General features: G+C 55.1%; 2 protein-coding genes across 5 annotated transcripts in view; one reads left to right on the top strand and one right to left on the bottom strand.

Moving 5' to 3' along the window:
- Positions 1–251: 251 nt before the first annotated feature.
- HTR6 (5-hydroxytryptamine receptor 6) lies at positions 252–17,321 on the top strand. Its single transcript, XM_045299194.1, has 3 exons — positions 252–1,083; positions 15,583–15,741; positions 15,881–17,321. The coding sequence occupies exons 1-3, from the start codon at positions 421–423 to the stop codon at positions 16,319–16,321; spliced, it is 1,263 nt and encodes a 420-aa protein (XP_045155129.1). The 5' UTR covers positions 252–420; the 3' UTR covers positions 16,322–17,321.
- Positions 17,322–17,533: 212 nt separating this feature from the next.
- Positions 17,534–20,147, bottom strand: part of TMCO4 (transmembrane and coiled-coil domains 4) — a 97,729-nt gene continuing 95,115 nt past the window's right edge. For all 4 annotated transcript variants that reach the window (XM_045299191.1, XM_045299193.1, XM_045299192.1 and 1 more), the window contains one exon: positions 17,534–19,328. In XM_045299191.1, coding sequence (XP_045155126.1) covers positions 18,915–19,328 — 414 coding nt within the window. In that variant the 3' untranslated portion in view covers positions 17,534–18,914. The remainder of the gene's footprint in view (positions 19,329–20,147) is intronic.

Here is a 20,147-nt window from a genome sequence, read left to right as displayed (position 1 = left end):
GCACCCCTGCGCCCACCTCCCGGGCCCGTCCTCTATTTTACCGCCCGCTCCCTCTAGGCGGCTCTGTTCCCACCCAAGGGCGCCCATCCAACCTCCAAGGGTGATCCCGCGTCCCCAGGCTTCTAATTTGGTGCCTGTTCCCACCAAGAGTTCTCAGCACCCCATCGGCGTCCCCCTCCTCAAACTTTCTCAGTTCCTGCTCCAGGTGCCTCTGCCCCCGCCCCCTCGCCTGGGGGAGCCCAAATAACCCTTCTTTCTCTTCTCTCCGCGCCCCAGGGGACCCCCTGTCCTCCGAGGACGCCCGTCCAGTTTCTGCGCCCCTAACCAGCCACTTCTTCCTTACCTGCTCTTCCTCACCACTCCACAGCGTCCTAGAGACCCCTCTCGGACCTCACGTCCACACCTCCCACCCCCGGACCCATGGTCCCAGAGCCGGGCCCCTCCAACCGCAGCAGCCCGGATTGGGGAGCGGGACCGCCGTCGACCCCGGGGGGCAGCGGCTGGGTGGCAGCTGCGCTGTGTGCGGTCATCGCGCTGACCGCGGCGGCTAACACGCTGCTCATCGCGCTCATCTGCACTCAGCCGGCGCTGCGGAACACGTCCAACTTCTTCCTGGTGTCTCTCTTCACGTCCGACCTGATGGTGGGGCTGGTGGTGATGCCACCCGCCATGCTGAACGCGCTGTACGGGCGCTGGGTGCTGGCACGCAGCTTCTGCCTGCTCTGGACCGCTTTCGACGTGATGTGCTGCAGTGCCTCTATCCTGAACCTCTGCCTCATCAGTCTGGACCGCTACCTGCTCATCCTCTCGCCGCTGCGCTACAAGCTGCGCATGACGCCCCCGCGCGCCCTGGCGCTGGTCCTGGGCGCCTGGAGCCTCGCCGCGTTCGCCTCTTTCCTGCCCCTGCTCCTGGGCTGGCACGAGCTGGGCCGCGTGCGGACGCCCGCCCCAGGCCAGTGTCGCCTGCTGGCCAGCCTGCCCTTCGTCCTCGTGGCGTCCGGCGTCACCTTCTTCCTGCCCTCTGGCGCCATCTGCTTCACCTACTGCAGGATCCTGCTGACCGCCCGCAAGCAGGCGGTGCAGGTAGCGTGTCTCAGCGCGGGCATGGCTAACCAGGCTTTGGAGACGCGGCATGTACCCGGGGTACGTTGCGCCGGGGTGTGTGTGGGGATTACAGGGATGGGAAGGAGCAGCCATGCGACATCCACTGGGCATTGGGGCGTTTCCGGATCCTGTCTTTCGTGGGAACTTCAAACTCAATGCCTGACTGTCCACGAAGTCGGCTTCTGGAAGGTCCAGCGCGACCTGGAGTTAGGTTGTTCCCCCTGGCCCCACCTGTTGTCTCCCACTCCTCCCCATTTGGCAGGTGTCACCATCACAGTGTCTAGGAGTAAGTTCTTGCCCTCACGCTCTCCCACCCATTAGCAAGGCCGGTTGGTGCTGCCACGTACAAGTGCAGGCTGGCCTCCACTGCTCCCCATCCAAGCACCCTCTTCCTTTCCTGGGTGAACTCCTACTGGCTCCTCTTGGCCTTATTTCAACTCCCCTACTACCGCGTTTGCTGCCCAGAAGCCAGCGCAATACAAAACACCTACGATGCTGGCCCTCCTCTGCTCCAGTCCCCTTCTTGATTGTTTTCAAGACACAGAGGGAGCTCCTCTTGGAATCTCCCCCGCCTAGGTTATCACTGGGCACCAGACACGGGGCTCTTCCAGGAGTTCCTAGAAGGCCTCAGGCCTATTTTGGCCCCAGCTCTTGGCTCTTGCTGTTCTTTTCGCCTGGCATGCTCGCCTCGCAGTTCTGTTCCTGCTTGACTCTGGGTCAGCTCTCAGGAGCAACCCCTGACCACCCTTTCCCCTCCTGCCATTCTCTAACTTGTGGACCTGTCTCTTGTCGCTCTTCCATACTTGAATGCAAGCGCCGCCCTGAGGAGGGCAGACCAGAGCTCACAGGTGCCCTTGTTAGTTGCTGCCGGGTCAGCTCCAATCCGTATGCACGGTGACCTCATACGCACATAGTGAAACGTGACTGTGTGTCCTAGATCACTGGTAATGTTTGGGTCCATTGAGGCTGCTGTGTGTTTTGAGGGCTGCCCAACTTATGAGGCTTGTCTTTTCGGCACTGTAGTGGATGGTACTCTGTGATGGGGTGCTCATCGGCTGATTTGGGGAGGTGGATCTCCAGGCCTTTCTTTCTAGCCTACCATAGTCTGGAAGCTCCCTGAAATGTGTCCAAGATCCTCCTGGTATTTGAAATGCCAGTGGGATAGCTGGCAGCAGCAGCGATAAGCAAGCCACCACAGAGTGACAAAGTGACAAGTGGGTGATGGTTGTCCCTAGGTGGGGATCAGTGAGTACTTGTGAAAGACAGGCGTTATTGCTCAAGGTTCTGCATCCAGAAGTGGAGTGACTGTTCCTGACACAGAGAACCCAAGTCCTGTTGACATCTCAAGAGATGCCAGGCCTAAATCCCAGAGAGTTAGGTCCCAGGCCCTGAGACAGTCCTAATGGCCCTACCAGTCATGTGGTGTCGCCTCAGCTGGAGGAGGCTCCTGGAGGGGAGGGCGGGTTGCATGAAGTGTCATCTCTTCGTGGCTGAAAGTCTGACAGCCTCCTTGGCAGAGCCCCAGAGCAGCCGTCTGTTGAGCTCACCAGTGAGGCCCAGAGCTGCAGCTGGGGATCGACCAGGGGACCAGGCCCTGGGTGCAGGAGGTTCAGCTGCAGCCCTGGAGAACATTCTTGAGGCTCAGGAGGTGGCTGTGACCCCCACCTGGTTCTTCAGTCGTGCTTTTGGCTGCCCTGGGTCCTCAGACGCCAACCCAGGGTGCTTTTAAAGGAGTGTCCCCCAAACGTCAGACATTCGGTACCTGGCTCAGAATCTGCCTTACCCTCCTTCATGCCCCTTAAGCCGCTTGAACTCATTACTGGGTTTTCTTTAAACCACTGCCTCCCTTCTCTTGTCCCTTCCCTACACTGGTTAGAATGCTTCACAGCTCTTCTGGAAAAGGAAAATCAGGATTCCTTGCTATTAATAGGAGGCGATGGCAAACACCAGTTCTGCGAAGAAGCCCCAGAAGCGAGTTGACATCTCTAAGTTCAAGGTCTGCTTACCCCTTGCTAAGTGCTAGAGGGTGTGAAAGACCCAGCATCGTCAGCCTTAGACCTCCCTCATGCCCTAACCAGCAGGACTGGGTAAGGACCGGAGAGGTCGGGGACGTGCTCATCCTCCGTGGCCAATGCTGTTTGATGGGCTGTCAACTGACCCCCCTGAAGCCATCCTGCACACGCACACTTCGTGAGCCAGGAGAAATTAGTTATGGGGAGGTTGGGGGTGGGAGGAGCTCGGGTTCTTGTTCCAACAGTGCCTGACACATAGCTTTCTTTCCTTCGAATGAATTGGCTGCCGGGACTGACCCTGAGCCCTTGGTTCCGCACCTGGTCAGGATTCTCCCAGGTGCTCACAGCTGCAGCGCATAGTCTTTAGCACTCACTGTGTGGCAGGCACCAAGCCAAGCGTACTAATCCCACAAACAAGCCGGTGGGGCAAGGACTGCCGCCAGCCTGTTATGGAGGCCACTCAGCGGGCGAGTAGGGTCCCAGCTCAGACTGTCTGAGCAGCACGGGCAATTGACTCCGTCTTGACTCACTATCGCTCTTACCTCCCTGGCTGTATCTCGTCTGTTGGTCCCTCCTGCCCCACCCCTCACCCGGGCATCCCTGGCCTCAGTCCTCTGACCTGTCCACGCTTCCTACGTCCACCCCTTAGTGCTCTCATTTTGTCTCATGCTGGAAAATGCCATGGACACCCGATGATTCCTAAAGCATTGTCTTGAGACTGGGCCTCTTATTGAACGCGCCCCGCTGGGCTCAGCCTCAGATTGTCCAGCCCCAGAGCTTGCCCTCCAAAGCCTTCCTCCTCTCAGTGGACAGGAATTCCGGTCTTCACGTGGCTCAGGCTGACAGCTTCGGAGGCAGCGTGGCCAACTGGGCTTCTGTCTTTCTCACCATTCACATCCAATTCTCCTATCGTAACCTTCAAAGGACCGCCAAGTTCAAACTTCGTCTCACCTCTCCATCGCTTCCACCTGGCCTGATGAGCCCCTTCCTCTGGGGACTGGGTGATCCTTATTCTCACTCTTTCACTCTGGTCTAACACAGCAACACCCTTTAAAATGCAAGCCCGATTCTCTCTTGCCCCTTCTCTAGTGGTCTTGCTTTCCGTGGCCTCTAGCCCTCTGCTCCTTTCCTGGTTTCCTCTTCTCCACCCTCCTCCCCACGCTTTCTGTGCTAACCACGTCAGCCTCCTTGCTGTTCCCCAACAGGCTGACCCTGCTCCTGCCTCAGGGCCTTTGCATTGGCTGTCCCCTCTGCCTGGGGTGCCCTTGTCCCACACCCCCGAGGGCTCACCGCTAACTCCCACCACTTCTCCCAGGCCTCTGCTCCGGTGTACTCCTGAACGCTTCTACCAAGAGCAGTCACTGCCACCCACCCCACCCCCACCCCCCACCAAGGGACCCTCCCCAGGGACCCTCCATCCGGCTTCCTTTTCTCATCAATACAGACCACAGCCTGACATGTACTTAGCTAAATCATATGCCTTTATTTTGCCCCTCTAGAGTATAAGCTTTATGAGACCTAGTCTTTGTCCCCTTTCCTTTTAGTAGCTGCAGACACAAAGGTAGATGTAAATGAGCAGCATAAACACATGGCTGGATGTTAGGTGCCCCCACGTCGGTTCCAACTCATAGCCCCCCCGACGTGCAACAGAATGGAACACTGCCCCGTCAGTCCCTTGCCAGTCCACCACGTCGGTCCGTCTCATTGTGTGTCTTCTTTAGCAAGGAACCCTTGACTTACCCAGCTGTTCCCCCGTGATAAACTGTCTGAATTATGGGAGGCAAAGTCTGGCCATCTCACTTGTTTTTTCCAATTGGATTACGGGTAATTTACATTTCAGACCATCAGCTCTACACTCAACAGTTCAAACCACTCATCAACCCTCCCCCCTCCGTCTCTTTTTCCTCTTATGAACTTCCCCCTTCTTTACACCCACGTCTATACTGCCAACCACACACATCTATACTGCCAACCACACGTCTATACTGCCAACCACATATGTCTATACTGCCAATCATCTAGTCCGTTGTTTAGCTTTCCCTTGGGAAACTCCCAAGTTGGTGTTTATCCTTCCAGTCGTGAAAGACCTTGCTTTTTGTTTAGTGCTCTGTTGCCAGTGCCCAAGACAGTGCGAGGCGCCTTGAAGGCCCTCCCTCAGTAGGTGCTCTGTGGAAGAAGCGCGAGGAACGCGGCTGCCCTTGGCTTGGGTGTCCAATCCATTCCCAGCGCTTCCTGCCCCTGCCCCTTCAGGATGGGCTCTTGTGTATGACTGAGCCTGAGTGCTTTGCCAGCCTCCGTTCACACACTCTTGTTTCCTGGGTGCCCACTTTGCTCAGGATTGTGGAGTCCGAGTGAGTAGAACACACCAACGCGGTCCAGCCTGCTGGGGGGTTCTGTTCTAGTTGGGAGACAGCCTTGACCAGGGACGCCATCGTGAAGCGTGACAGTGGGAATCAGAATTCACAGTCTGTATTAGTCTAGGTACTTTGGAGAAACAAATCCACAGCAACTCACGTATAAGAGAGTTTTATGCAAAGAAAATGTGCATCACGAAAACATCCCAACCCAATGCTGCCCAAGTCCACAAGTCCAACATTAACCCATACCCAACACCAGTCCACAAAGTCCTTCACCTCACAAAACAGAGGCAATGATGCCGACTGCAGGAGGAAAGCTGAGTCAGTGAACGTGTAAGCATCTCAGCACTGGCAGGGGTCTCCACATGGCTGCTCCAGCACCCAGGACTGCATCGGGATAGATCCATGTGGCTTCTCCTTGGGGATGTCTTGTAGGAAATCCATCTTGCAAGCTGAAGCAGGGAACTGCTAAGGCAGCTGCACCCGATGCAACCATCACAAAACAAGAGACCCGAGAACTAGAAAGGCGAGGCTTCACCACCCATTTATCCCTCCGCCTTTCAACCAGACCCACTTGTGATTATCGGCCAGGCTGGCACAATTAACTAACTCACAGTCCATGGTGTCACAGGTGCAGGGGCAGCATCACACTGACCCATGAAGCCAAAGGGTAGGTGGAGTGTTCATAGCCCCAGACCCTGCTCCACGGAGCTCACAGCCAGGAATGTGCCTTTCTGAATCCCCGCCCTCTCTGGAAAGCCCACTCCCCTGAGTCAAAGGTGGAATGCCAGACTCCTTCACAGCATGGTTTCCTAAAGCCCCTGGGCTCCCTACTGCCTGGGAATTGCCTGCCTCTGGGGAATTTGTTCCTGGGTTGCTGCCTCTGCTACAGCCTTCTGGACCACCACCACCCTCTTCTCCCAGACCATCCGTCCTGCCCCAAGGATGAGCAACCTCGGTCTGAGGGAGAGGCTCTTTCAGGCCTGGACCAGAAGGTCTGGCTGGGGGCAGGAACAAAAGTTGGAATGTGCCAGACCCTTTGCACCTCCTCCCCAAGGCTTCCCTGTGCAACCTGGCCTCCAGCCACCCCCAGAGGGGAACACAAACCTCCGGGCCACCGAGCCAGTTCTCCCTCACAGCAACCCTATGGGACAGGGTGGAATTGACCCCGGGGGCTTCCAAGACCAAAGAGCTTTGCAGGAGTAGAAAGCCTCATATTTCTCCCACAGAGCAGCTGTTGGTTTCGAACTGCTGACCTTGTGACCAACCTACAACCCACTATGCCACCAGGGGCCCCTTTCTTCCTTTCTCCCCACCCCCTGGAAAGGAGCTGGGGACATGTCCCTGGGGCCCAGTTCCTCTGCGGTAGAAGCCGGGAGCACTTTTAGTGCCCCCCACCCCCACATGCCAGTTTATGTAAGTGGTGTTTCAAAAGCCTCTGGTTGACTATGGGGCTCCTCCATCTGTCCAGCCCTGGGGCCAGAGCAAGGGGCCATGCTTAGAACCGAGGCAGGGTTTGAGGCTGGGGGTGGACAGTGGGGAGTCAGCAGCGTGGGCAGAGGAATGTGTGTGTGTGTGTGTGTGTATGTGTGAAAGGTGGGTACCATGTGAGGGTGGTCCTCTGCCTCCAGAAGATCCCGGGGGCAGGGTGTCTGTGGCGCTGGGAGCCCATAGCTGTTGGAGAGGAGCAGGAAGAGGGCCAGCAGGGCACCTTGCGCTGCCTTCTCAGCCTCGCGCTCTCTCTGCTGTGGTTCCTGGGCCTCCGTGGCCCAGATGAGGAGCTTTAGCCGGGGAGTGGCTACGAACCAAAAGTCCAAGAGTCACTGCAGGGTGGGGGATGGGAGTGGGGGTGAAGATGTGACAGGCTGCTCTCCTAACTGTTACAGCCTGGGAAACTCCACGGAGCGGTGCTCCTGGCCCTCTAGGGTGGCCTTCAGTCAGAACTGACTTCTTGGCATCAGCGTGGTGGCCGTGCCCTTCTCTTCAATTGTACCTTGTTTCCTCTGCTTCCTCGCTCCTTTCCCTCCCACCTCTCCCCTTCTTCCTTCTGCTTCCTCCCCACTTCTCCTTGTCTATCACGTCGCCTCCTCCCCTCCCTTTTCCTTACCCCCCACTCACCGCACTGAACCTCCCTCTGTCTTAGGGATCTAGCCTCCCTTCCATCCCCGAGAGGAGGCCGCCTCGATCACAGAAATATCTCTGAGGGGGAGGAGGGGGCGGAGCCAGGAGGGGCTGATGGAGTGGCAGCAGGTGAGGCTGGCAGGCTTGGCGGCTGCTTGGATTGAGGGGGCCTGGAATAGTCCCCCTGGGGCAGGGCTGGGGGCATGAGCTGGGTGTCAGGCCGGTTTTGTTTCAAATCTTGCATCCTCCTCCTTACAGCGGATGACCTTGGACAAGTCATGTCACCTCCCTGGGCCCCTGGGTAGGAGTTGTTGGCTGTGGCATCAGCTCCACTCACAGTGGGCCCTTGAGTGTAGCCGGATGAAAGGCTGCCTGATTCCACGGCATCTTCATGGTTGGTGCTACGTTTGAGCCCACTCTGGTGGTCATTGTGTCTGTCAGTCCTACTGATTGAGGGTTTTCCACAAGCCTGTCCTGTTAGCTCGGAGCCCTGCTGACACACCAGATCAGGGGGTGGCTGTGAACTGAAAGGTTGCTGAGCCCACTCAGGAGTTTTAGTCTTGGAAGAAATCTGTCTTGGAAGAAGTCCAGCCAGAATGCTCCTTAGAGGCAAGGAGGGTGAGATTTCATCCCATATTCTTTGGACATGTTGTCAGGAGAGACCAGCCCCTGGAGAGGGACACAATGCGTGGTGAAATAGCAGGCAGTGAAAAAGAGGAAGTCCTTCGACAAGATGGATGGACACAGTGGCTTCATCCGTGGGCTCAAACATAGGAACTATTGAGAGGCCGGGGCAGGACCGGGCAGTGTGTCATTCTGTCGTGCCTGGGTCGCTGTGAGTGGGAATGGACACCTCACAACATCAGGGGCTTCAAAGGGGATGACATGGCCATCCGTTCTGCATCAGGTGACAGCCAAGGACACTCCCGTCCCCCGGGGGCACTTAGACTGGTTTGAAAACCGGAAAAAAGCTCCATTGGGAGGAGCTTTCATAGTACACATTTTTCCCAGTAGGCGAATATGGAGCAACACCCTCTGAGTTAGTGCACCCAGTGGCATCATCTGGGAAGGTTCTCTCTGGTCACGGTGAATTTTTTCATGAAAGCAGTTTCACTTGAACCTCGGTTTTTGTGATGGCCGATTTAAGAAAACAGCATGGGGCTGGGAATTTTTGTTTCCTGCTCTGGAAAAATGCCACAGAAACTGTTGTGATGTTGAACACAGCTTACAAGGACAGCACTGTGGGAAAACCTCAAGTGTACTAGTGGTTTCCTCATTTCAAAACAGGTGAAATGTCAATTGATAACAAACCTCATCTGGACATGCATCAACTTCCCAAATGAATGGAAATGTTGACTCGTACTGCATTTGGAGTTCATTCCACCAAGTCAGACTGTTAATCAAGCTTTCTTTTTAGAGATTCTACAAAGACAGCATTGTATGTGACAAAAAAGGGCTGGTTTGTGGCAGATGGGGTACTGGTTTTGCTACCACGACAACGTACCTGCTCACGCAGCCATCTCAGTGTGGCAGTGTTTGGCAAAAAACCCAGCATGCCTCTCTTGCCCCATGCACCTTACTCACCTGACCTGGCTCTGTGAAACTTCTTTTTGCTTCTGTGGATGAAGAGGGACATGAAAGGACAGCAATTTGATGACATAAAGGAGGTGAAGATAAAAACGAGGCGGTGTTGTCTGCCCTCTATACAGATGTGTTTGAAAAATGTTTCCAAGAATGGAATCGCAGATTTGACAAATGTATTCATTTGCCAGTGTAATGGAGAGTCCTTTGAAGGTGATAAGTTTAAAAAAATTTTTTTAATACATAGCTTTGAAAAAAAATTCCATTTTTTTTGGGGGGGTTACCCTCCTATATGTGAGACAAAGTCTCCCTATCCTTTCTTCTGAGGAGAACTCTGCCTGTACTTCTCCCAAGACAGATAGGTTTGTTCTTTTAGCAGTCCCTGGTACTTTCAACATTTCTCGTCAGCACCATAATTCAAATGTATCAATTCTTGTTCACTCTTTCTTCTTCAGTGTCCAACTTTCACATGCATATGAAGCAATTAAAATAGCATGGCTTGGGTTAGGCACAGCAAAATCCTCACAACTGGATCAACATGTAACATTATGAAAAATGGAGAAAAGATTGAAGCTGTTAAAATAGTTTGTCTTGCTTGGATCCACAATCAGTGCTCATGGAAGCAGCAGTCAAGAAATCAAGGCACATTGCACTGGCTAAATCTGCTGCACAGACCTCTTGAAGGCATTGAAAAGGCAGGATATAATTTTTAGGCATATTTCATTGTAATACTTTACTTTGCTTTCTTGAGCTGCCTTTTGACATTTTCTGTTCAGCATTTTGATGTCATCATTTCTTCCATTTGCATTAGCCACTTACTCTATGATTAAGAGCACGTTTCAAGAATCTCTTCTGATATCGACTTTGGTCTTTTCTTTCTTTCCTGTCTTTTTCTGACCGTTTGCCCTCTTCCTGACTGATGCTCTCGATGTCCTCCACGGCTCGTCAGGTCTCTGTCATCAGTGTTCAATGCAGCAAACCTGATCTTGAGATGCTCTCGAAATTCAGGGGGGATAGACTCTAGGTCTTAGTTTGGCTCTTGTGGACTTGTTTAGATTTTCTTCAGCGTCACCCTGAACTTATGAGCAATTGATGGTCTGTTCCATAACCAGCTTCTGGCCTGGTTTTAGCTGATGGCATTGGGCTTCTCCAGCGCCTCATTCTGCAGCTAGGGTCCGTTTGATTTCTGTGCATTCTGCCTGGAGACGTCCATGTGTATAGTTGTGTTTCATGTTGTTGAAAAAAAAGGGTTTGCAAGATTCTATAAAGAGTGGAACTGGGCACAAATGAAACAACTTCAACGGTGATGGTAGCTAACCCTTACATGGTGCTTAAGAAGACGTGGGGGCCTCGGACTGCTAACCATGAGCCACTCCTAGGGAGAAAGATGAGGCCGCCCGCCCCCGTGAAGATTTACAGCCGCAGAAAGCCTAGAGGGTTGCTGTGCATCAGAACTGACTTGCTGGCAGTGGGTAAGTTAGGAGACGGTGCTTACTGTGTCCCAGGCGTCACATATGTATCTAATCTCATCCTGACTCCTCATTTCCATTTCACAAAGAAGGAAACCGAGGCCCGAGAGGCACAGGAACGTGTCCAAGGTCGGTCAATGGTCAGTAACAGGGCCAGGAAGTCTGGCTCCAGAGTCTGTGCTTATAATCCTCACGCTGAGATTAGATGGTGACCGGCGTTTTGAATCACGCAAGGGCAGCCATCCGAACACGTTAAAGTTTTTATTGTGGTAAACTTTTACATAACTAAACGACAAGGTGTACATGCATGGAGAGTTCAGTGTCACTGATGACAGTCATCATCGCCGTCCTTTCCCAATGTGACCACCACTCGGAGCAGAAACTCAATGCCTCCTCAGAAGCCCACCCCACCCATTTCTATAAGTGAGGTCATAGAGTGCTTGTCTTCCGGGAGCTCATGTCACTCGGCATAATGTTCTCAGGACCCATCCACGCTGGGGCATGCCCGAAGACTCCATTCCTCTTCACAGCTGCATAGTACTCCATGGTGTGCATGACCCACACTTGAGTTGGCCGGCATCTGTTGGTGGACGCTCAGATGTTTCTGTCTTTTAGCTGTTGTGAGATGTGCTTCCACGGCGTTGATGGTTTCTGTTTGCATTCCTGCCTTCATGCTGAGCACAGGTGTTTTCTCCTCTCCCTCCCACCCCTTCCTTTCTTTCTAACTTATATCTGCTTAGTTTTAATTTAGGTAAGTAGAAAGGCCCAGCCAATCAATTCATTAGCTTGGTCAAGGCAAGACACTTGAGCTACACAACAGGGTGTAAAAGGCAGCCGGTCTTTTAGTCATTCTCTGGTAATCCCTGGGTTTCTTGAGCCTGGCAAGATTGTCTATTGTCACTCTGTCATTCTAACGGGGACACATAGGGACATGCAACCAATAGGCCATGGCTCTGGAGGTGCTTACAGGGGAGAGAGTCGGTGGATGGTGGAGGCTGACATGAGCCTGACCCTGGCGTATGAGCTGGTGGTTGCCACTGGGGACACACGGGGTTTGTGTGACCCTGCCTGACGGACCTGTGGCTGCGATCTCTGAATAGGGAAGCAGCGTGGTAAAGCAGGAAAAGCACAATTTTGGGAGCTGGAAATGGCTTTGAACTTCCTGGTCCACACTTAATATGCTGTATGACCCTTGGCAAGTTATTTTGTCTCAGAGCCTCTACTGACTCATCTACAAAATGGGAATAATCAAGCAGGAGTGAAGTAGTGACTATTAAATGCTGATACAGAACTGAAACAAAACCGATTTTGACGCAACCCAGAGCCGCACTGTGCTCCATAGGGGTCTCAAGGGCTGTGACCTTGAAAACGGGGCTGCTGTGGAGTCATCGGGGCCTTGGCTTGAGCTTAGAAAGGTCCCCTACCTTCGCCAGCCCTGTTTGCTCCTCTCCTCCCTCTTGTCAATTCTTGGAGAGAAGAGGAGGGAAAACCTGGGGTCCCTCCCAGAAAGACTGGGGAGTAAATATCAGCTCTTCTTCTCTATCAGCCCCGCAACATTAGATCCCCTCTAGTACATCCCTAGAGCCTCAGGTCCCCAGTGGCTCAAAGCTCTGATCAGGGCAGGGCTGCCTCCTCCCCCTCACAGTGCTGCCAGGGGCCAGCAGATACCTGAATGAGCGGGACCTTCCAGGGCCAGACCCTCCCCACGGATGGCAGGGGTTTGAAGATGTGGGAGGGCTCAAGGGATTCTTTGAGGGGAATGTGAGCCTCTCCTCTAGGCTGACAGTGGCAGGGTCCCTGAGGTCCTTTGGAGGCCACCCTAGAGGAGAGAAAGCAGAGGAGGAGAAGGCAACGCAGACGCCCTTTCCCTCTCTAGAAAGCAGGCTTGTGTGGGGTGGCGTGGGTTGGGGCTGGAGGAGAGCATCCCTGAGCTGTCGAGATGCGGGCTCTGCTCTGGAGCCTGGTGAGTCAGAGCATGTGTACTGACATCGGGGCTGCTTTGGAGAACCCTGCGCTGCTGGCGGAAGGACCAGGCCATGGTGTGCTGACAGCGACCCCAGTCCTGTGCACACATCACTGAACCACACCACGGGCATCATGCAGTTGGCATGTAACCTGTGCATGCAGTCTTTATCCACGGTGACTCCCAAAGCCCAGCCTTGTTCCCATCGGATCGATGGCCCCTCGAGATGGCTGAGTCAGTGGTAGAGGCAGGATCTGAAGCCATATTACGTGTCTTAAGAGCCCAACTCTTATCTCCACATGATGATGTCCTACCAAGAGAGGGGGAGCCAGGGTTCTCTTAGGCTGCTCTTTGGTGGGCTTGTCCTTGAGGTGCAGCACAGGCAGATTTCTGAGCACTTTGTTGGGTGGTTATAGTGTCTCTCTTCTTTTTCCTCCCATTCCCATCACTGCCTGTCTCCTCCCACTACCCCTCCCCCTCCCCGTTCCCCCAGACAAGCAGTCATTGTCGACTATATGCATGCTCCATAGGGGTTTAAAAAGTTGTTTTTAATAATTAGATAGCCAGGCCTGTCTTCCAAGATACCTCTGGGTGAACTCGGACCTACATCCTTTCAGGTAGGAGCTGAGGACGTATTTTTGCACCCCCTACCCCCACCCCACCTCCTCCTCCTGCCCTAAAGCCTAGTTGGTGTTCAGCACCATGGACAGGACACCAACATTGCTGTCTCTGTCTAGCTGGGAGAAAGGCGGCGTAGGGGCTGGAGAGAGAGCTCAGTCGTGAGAGTGGGTGGGGGGGTGTTGGCTTTGCTGCTCCGTAGGGATGACACATCTTCTTGGCTTCGCCTCCTCCGCCCCCCTTCCATCTGCAGAAGGTTGCCTGGGAATCTGGTTCTCTTCCTGCCTCTTCTTGACCCCTTCGTCTCCCCATGTCTAAGCCTCCGCTGACTGCCTCGGGAGCTAAGCTAGGCTGGGGGAGTGCTGGGGGAATCCCTGGCTTGCAAACCTCGGTGTGTTCTTGGGGGAGCGCACACCTTCTCTATCACTTATGACCAGGTGGGCACACCTGTGTGCAGGAACATCACTGACATGGTACACGCCATGGCTCTCACTTCATGGAAATCTGGAGATGAAAGTCCAGATTGACTACCACACAGGACTTCAAGGAGAGGTTGCATGGACCCCTTGGGGCTTCCTGCTTCAAGTTGGCCTCTGAAAGTGTGGGGAATGCATACGTGTGTGCCCATGTGTAAACATTTAATGCTGTTTATTTTCTGGAGAGAGATTTTTATAGATTGCAGTATATTCTCAAAGGGCTCCTGAGCTTCAAAAAGTTGAGAGAATAATGGGGCTAAAGGGTCTTCCAGTTCGGATTGCCTTTGAGGGTTTAGGGGCTGCCGGTGCTCAGCTTGTGATGCGCTATCAACCTCTCTGTGCCTCTGGGGGCAGTTCTTTGCCCCCTTTCCCCACTCCCTGCTTCTTATGGTCCAAATTTGAGAATGGGGATGTTGGACGCGCCACAGTGTAATTTGAGTTGTAAATTTCAAGGCTTCTGGCATCCATCGTAATTGATAATAGGTTTCGTGGCGAGCATGGGTTGTGTGCACATAGTTCTGGGAAAAGCATTTCTATTTGTGGAGCCTGAGGGCAACGGTGAAGGCATCACTCCAAACTGCAAAGAGGGTTCAAAGAGACTACTAAGACCTGGAGAGGTAGCAGTTTCTCTTTTTTTTTTTCAAGCACTATCCAATGGCGACTAATTTTTTAGCATCACAGGATTTGGAAGGTGTTGGGACTCATGATAACCATATGTTGACTTGTACTGGGTGAACATATGTTCACCTGATGTTGATGTTGTCAAGGACTTTGTCTTACTTGTATCCACAATCAGTGCTCACGGAAGCAGCAGTAAGGAGGTCAAAAGATGCATTGCATTAGGTGGATCTGCAGCACAAGACTTCTTTAGAGGATTGAAGAGCAAGGGTGTTACTTTGGGGACTAAGGTGCGCCTGACCCAAGCCATAACATTCTCCATTGCATCATACATATATGGAAGATGGCCACTGAATAAGGATGACCGTAGGTGAACCGATGCGTTTGAATGAATTGTGCTGGAGGAGGACATTGAAAGGACCATGGACTGCTAAGAGGACAAACTAATCTGTCTTGGAAGAAGTAAGGCTAGAGTGCTCCTTAGCGACAAGGATGACAAGACTTTTCTTACATACTTCACCTATATTGTCAGGAGAGACCAGTCCCAGGAGAAGGACATCATGTCTGTTAAGGGGCAGGGGCGACAATAAAGAGGCAGGCCCTCTAGGAGATGGATTAGCCGTGGCTGCAAAAGTGGGCTGAAGCTTAGAAACAACTGTTGAGGGTGGCCCCGGACCGCGACGTTTTTCATTCTCCTGTGCACAGGGCTGCTGTGGTCAGAGTCGATTGGATGGCACCCAACATTGGGTGCCATCCTTTGCAAGGATGCTTGCTTTTCTGAGGTATTCTGATTTGTGTCTGGGGCAGTCATGAGCTTTCTGGACTCCTGTGAAATGTGGGTTAGGGCCCACTCAGCCCAGCAGGGCCCAGTCCATTGCTGGGATCAGAGCTCAGCCCATTGCTGGGGTCAGAGCTCAGTCTGTTGCTGGGGTCAGGACTTTATCTGTTGCTGGGGTCAGGGGTCAGTCTGTTACTGGGGTCAGGACTCATCTAAGGCTAAGGGTGGGGCTTCAGCTGAGTTCAGAGATGAGGCTGAGTTCTGGTAGGGTCAGGGTTCAGTTTGGGAACATGATCATAAGTGAAGTTAGGGCCTGGTCTGAAGCAGGGTCAGGCCTCAGACCAGGACTACAGTTGGGGCTCAGACAGGGATCAGGGTTCAATTTATTGCTGGTCTTAGGGTTCAATCTAGAACTGGGACCAAGGCTGTTTGAGGCTGGGACTAAGGGTCCCCCTGGGGCTGGCTCCTGTGGTCTTCTTCCACAGGTGCCCCGGACCCCACGTCCTGGGATGGAGTCGGCGGAGAGCAGGCGTTTGGCCACCACGCACAGCAGGAAGGCCCTGAAGGCCAGCCTGACGCTGGGCATCCTGCTGGGCATGTTCTTTGTGACCTGGCTGCCCTTCTTTGTGGCCAACATCGTGCAGGTAAGGCCACAGCATGGGCAGCCCCGAGCCTCCCACACCCCAACCCAGGTATGGAGGGAGGTGGGTGGACTGCCCCCTGGGGTCAGTAGGGTGGTCGGTGTCCTCGACTCACCCCAGGTGTGACCCACTCCCATCCCAGGCCGTGTGTGACTGCATCTCCCCAGACCTCTTTGATGTCCTCACGTGGCTGGGTTACTGTAACAGCACCATGAACCCCATCATCTACCCGCTCTTTATGCGGGACTTCAAGCGGGCCCTCGGGAGATTCCTGCCCTGTCCCCACTGCCCTGCAGAGCACCAGGCCAGCCTTGCCTCACCGTCCATGCGCACCTCTCACAGCGGTGCCAGGCCGGGCCTGAGCCTGCAGCACGTCCAAGCCCTGCCCCTGCCCCACTCGGACCTGGACTCTGACTCGGGGGCCTCCTCGGGCCTGCAGCTCACAGCCCAGCTGTTGCTGCCTGGAGAGGCCACCCGGGACCCCCCACCTCTTGCCCGGAGTGCTGCCGCCATCACCTTCTTCAATATTGATCCACCGGAGCCAGAGCTGCGGCTGCATCCACTGGGGACCCCTATGAACTGATCAGGGCCAGGGGCTGGCCAGTGGGGAGGGGGCTGGATGGCCAGCCTCTGAGGGATGAGGCCAGGCCCTCGGCCATGGCCAGGAGTCTGTGGGTCTCCTTGGGGCTCGCTGAGCTTCACCGGGGTGCGCTGAGTCCATCCCCCACTGCCCACTCCTGACCATTGGGTGGGATAGACTCTGGCTCCGATGCCCCATAGTTGAGTGTCCCTTGCAGCTGCGTGTGTGCAGGATGGACGGAGGATGCTGGGCTCGGATTAGGATGAAGACAGTGTTGTCCCTTTGACTTGTCTGCAGAGAGGGGGAGTGCTTGGCCGGGCCTCTCGCTGCTCAAAGTGTGGTCCTCAGACCAGTAGCATCCACATCACCTGGAATTTTGCTGAAAATGCATATCCCTGGCCTACCCTAGAACCCCCAGGTCAGAACTTGCGTGCTCACAAGAGCCTGGGTGGGTGGTCTGCCTGCGCCGCGCCATCTGAGACGCTGGCTGATCACACGCAGTTACCAATGATCGGATGGGGTGTTGATGCTGACTCAGCAAGCACGTGCATCAGGTTGAACTGTGCTCCCTACAATGTCCATGGCTTTTGTTTGGGTCGGGGATAGCTCACCAGGCCTTTCTGCCCAGGCACCTTGGGGGTAGACTTGAACTCTCAACCCTTCGGGTAGCAGCCCAGTGAGTTTACTGTTTGCACTCCCAGTGACTCCTGGGAAGGCTTAGGCAGTTTTAAAGCTGGAGCAGGGTTTGCCGGGCAGTTTCCGGGTGGGCCGGCTCAGGCTGGTGGGTTCATTCCATGCAGCACAGGCAAGCTCTGGGTTGCGTCTGGTCTGGCCAGAATGAAATCTCAGTTCCACAGTTTACTAGCTCGGGCAGATTATGAACCTCTCTGAGCTCAGTAATTGTGTGCAAAATGGGTGACACTTTCCTCCCACAGGTGCCAAGAGCACCCAGAGGTGGCAAGTAGGATGCGGTTGTCTCTCTGGCCATCCTGCCTGCTCCCCAGGCTGCTGGCTGTGGGCAAGGTGGGGGTGGGGTGGAGTGGAGAGGAGAGGGGGCTATTGGTACCTATAGTTCTTTGTCCGTTTTCCTCCTCAACCTGAAACCAGAGCCCAACCCCTTAACTGGGGTTCCCCAGCTCCTTTTCTGGGGGTTGGGTGGGCCCCCATCCTTCAGGGATCCTGGGGGGAGCTCGTTTCCTGTTTACTTGACATAGGTTCCTTTCCAGCTGTTTTATTTTAGCACCCTCCATCCATCCTTGCACAAAGTTCCATTAACCCAAACACTTGCATCCCCCGCCCTCCCCGGGAGGGGTGGTGGTGGTCCTCCATGGCTGTCCTGGCACTCTCCTTGGTGCTGACCAGACTCAACTCCGGCCCTGGCCGCAGGCCACAGAAGGCCAGGGGCCATGGTGCTTGTTGGGGCTCCCCCGTGGCTCCCCGGCCTGGCCACACAGACTCAATAAATACTGACTGAAGACAACGACCCGGTCTGGACTGGATTCACTTGGCAGGGGGTGGGGGGTACTTGGAGCTGGAGAAGCAGCTGGTGTCCTGGGGGAGCTGGCTTTAGGACCTTGGGAAAATCCTTTGGCGACCTGTTTTCTACGATGACAGCAACAGCTCTGCCATTCCAAACACACACAAGCACACAGGCTGGCCCGAGACAGCGCTCACCCTGCCCTGCTTGTCAGCTCTGCACCTTAGGACGCGTGATCCCCAGCCCCGACCTTCAGGGACAGAGGGCGGAGCACACGGGAAGGTCCTCATGGGTGCAGACGAGTGGTAGAGCTTGGGCACAGGGCCTGGCTGACTGGGATGTGAGACTTGGCTCCAAGGATGATAAGCTGGGACCTGGCGCAGGTTACTCCAGCTCCCTGGGTCTGTTTCCCCCAGTGTAAAAGCGCAGATAAGAGCCATGCCCAGAGCTGCCACGAGGACCACGTGTGTATCCGGCATGCAGGAACCCCTCAAGGAGCCGTCACGATTCATCCTCATCGTTGTTACCCCCCCTCGCCTCCCCCGTCCCTTACAACTCACTCTGGTCACCAGACCCAGCTCTACCCACCCAGCAGGCGGACTCAGCAGTTATTCACCGTCTGACAGTTCTATGGAAGGCCACAATGCTGTGCACTGTTGGGGGCACATTCACCCCAACAGTGTGATTGATGGCCCTGCAAGGCTGTGGGGCAGGCCTGACCAGCTCTACCAGGAGCAGAGCAAGTTGCCCTACTCCATGCCCCTTCTGTCTGCTCGGGTACCCAGGCCCTGACTGGAGAACAGGTAGACAGGTACTGGCTTCATGGAGGTCCGGAGGCCTGGGGAAGTGGTGGTGGGGCAGCCTCAGGCCCCAGAGACCCCTGGGTTCTGGGTGGCCAGCCAGGCCCAGCCCCCTGAGCTGCGGCCCTGCGTTGCACTGAGCCTGTGGCTGGTGGATTCAGTTCTCTGGCCTTGATTCCCCAGGGAGGGCAGGCCTTCCTCTACCCCTGCTCCAGTTCCATACTGCAGGAAGGCACCTGTGGAAGTCCTACACCTGTGGCGCTCAGGCGGGAGGGAAGCTGCCGACCACTGAGACATCAGCGCAGTCGCTGCTCAGGAGTCAGTCCAGGCCTGGGCAGGGCCCCGGGGTCTGGCTGGCACAGTCAGGGCAACCCAGTGGATTGGGGTCCATGCCATGGCTGCAGACATGGGGGCTCTCCGCAGGCTTCAGGGCGGCCAGAGAGGAGCCCCTCTCAGAGTGACCCGGCCCGCTTGGCACCTGGGATTGGTGGGGCTCGGTGATTGTGGCAACTTGAGGGGTGTCCTTGGGTGTGAGATCCTGGGCTTGCTCATCCAGGCGGGTGGCCTCGCCTGATGGTAAGGAGACGGCAGTTGCTCCCTGGCGAGGCTCCCCAAGGGGCAGGCTGCCTGGGGCCAGCAAGAGCCCCTTCTCGTCCCAGCCCGGCTTGGTGCGGATGCCCACCAACTTCAGGATGATGTCCATCTGTTTGGCGTAGTCCAAGTGGCCGCTGACCTGCAGAGGGACAGCAAGTGAGGACTGTGTGTGTGGGTGTGCGCGCAGAAACAGGCCATCCCAGGGCCCAAGGGAAGCTCCCGAGCCGCTAATCTGCCCCCCTGCTCCTTAGTCACTGCATCACCAGGCCCGAGGTGCTAATTCGGAGGGGCGCGGGAGCCTCTAGGTTCCAGGCCCTCTTCGAGTTTGTTAAGTAAAGATGAAGCACAAGGAGGAAGGTTTGGAGGAAGGTGGAAGGGTGCTTTCTCTGTCGCCTGCAGCTTGGGACACCAGTGCTTGCCACCTGTGGGGCCTGGGCAAGACCCTTCTGTGCTTCAAACGGGGATGATGGTGGCAGCAGAGGGTTTCCTAGAAGGGGACAAGGTACCGTCCAGGAAGGACACAGCAGCTGCACTCCCAGCGAAAGCCCCAAAGGGAAAATAAGGCAGGGGCACAGATTGCCTGGCCTGTCTACAAGTCACTCCCCACATCCCCTCCCTGCCTTTAATCATAAGAACCCCAATTTACACCCCCAACCCACCCCTAAGGGTGCCCCGGGGGCATAATGATTACATATTGGGTTGCTAACCCAAAGGTTAGCAGTTCAGCGCCCCCCGCTGTCCCAAGGGGGAAAGAAGAGGCTTTCTACTCCCGTCGAGAGCTGTAGCCAAGTGTCGCTAGGAGCCGGAGTGAGTTTGGTTTCTCGGTCACCCTCCCTTGACAATCAGTGTGGGCCTGTGACAAGTTTGGGACAATGCGGGAAAGCCACCTTGTTCCTCAGAAATCTGGGTGTGTGTGCTTTTTCTCTGTTCACTTCCTTTCCTTCTGGCTGGAATGCAG

This window comes from Echinops telfairi, unplaced genomic scaffold (assembly GCF_000313985.2).
Source record: "Echinops telfairi isolate 266 unplaced genomic scaffold, ASM31398v2 ScPeMD7_7457;HRSCAF=8495, whole genome shotgun sequence".
In the NCBI taxonomy this organism is placed as follows: Eukaryota; Metazoa; Chordata; class Mammalia; order Afrosoricida; family Tenrecidae; genus Echinops; species Echinops telfairi.
Note: the sequence above shows the minus strand (reverse complement) of the source record. Positions and strands in the feature narration are given on the sequence as shown.

Bases quoted from the DNA above. Each gene is read 5' to 3' on its own strand.
- HTR6 (XM_045299194.1), top strand. From the start codon at position 421: ATGGTCCCAGAGCCGGGCCCCTCCAACCGCAGCAGCCCGGATTGGGGA. The intron at 1,084-15,582 runs GTAGCGTGTCTC...CTTCTTCCACAG, and splicing joins CCCGCAAGCAGGCGGTGCAG to GTGCCCCGGACCCCACGTCC. The intron at 15,742-15,880 runs GTAAGGCCACAG...CTCCCATCCCAG, and splicing joins TTGTGGCCAACATCGTGCAG to GCCGTGTGTGACTGCATCTC.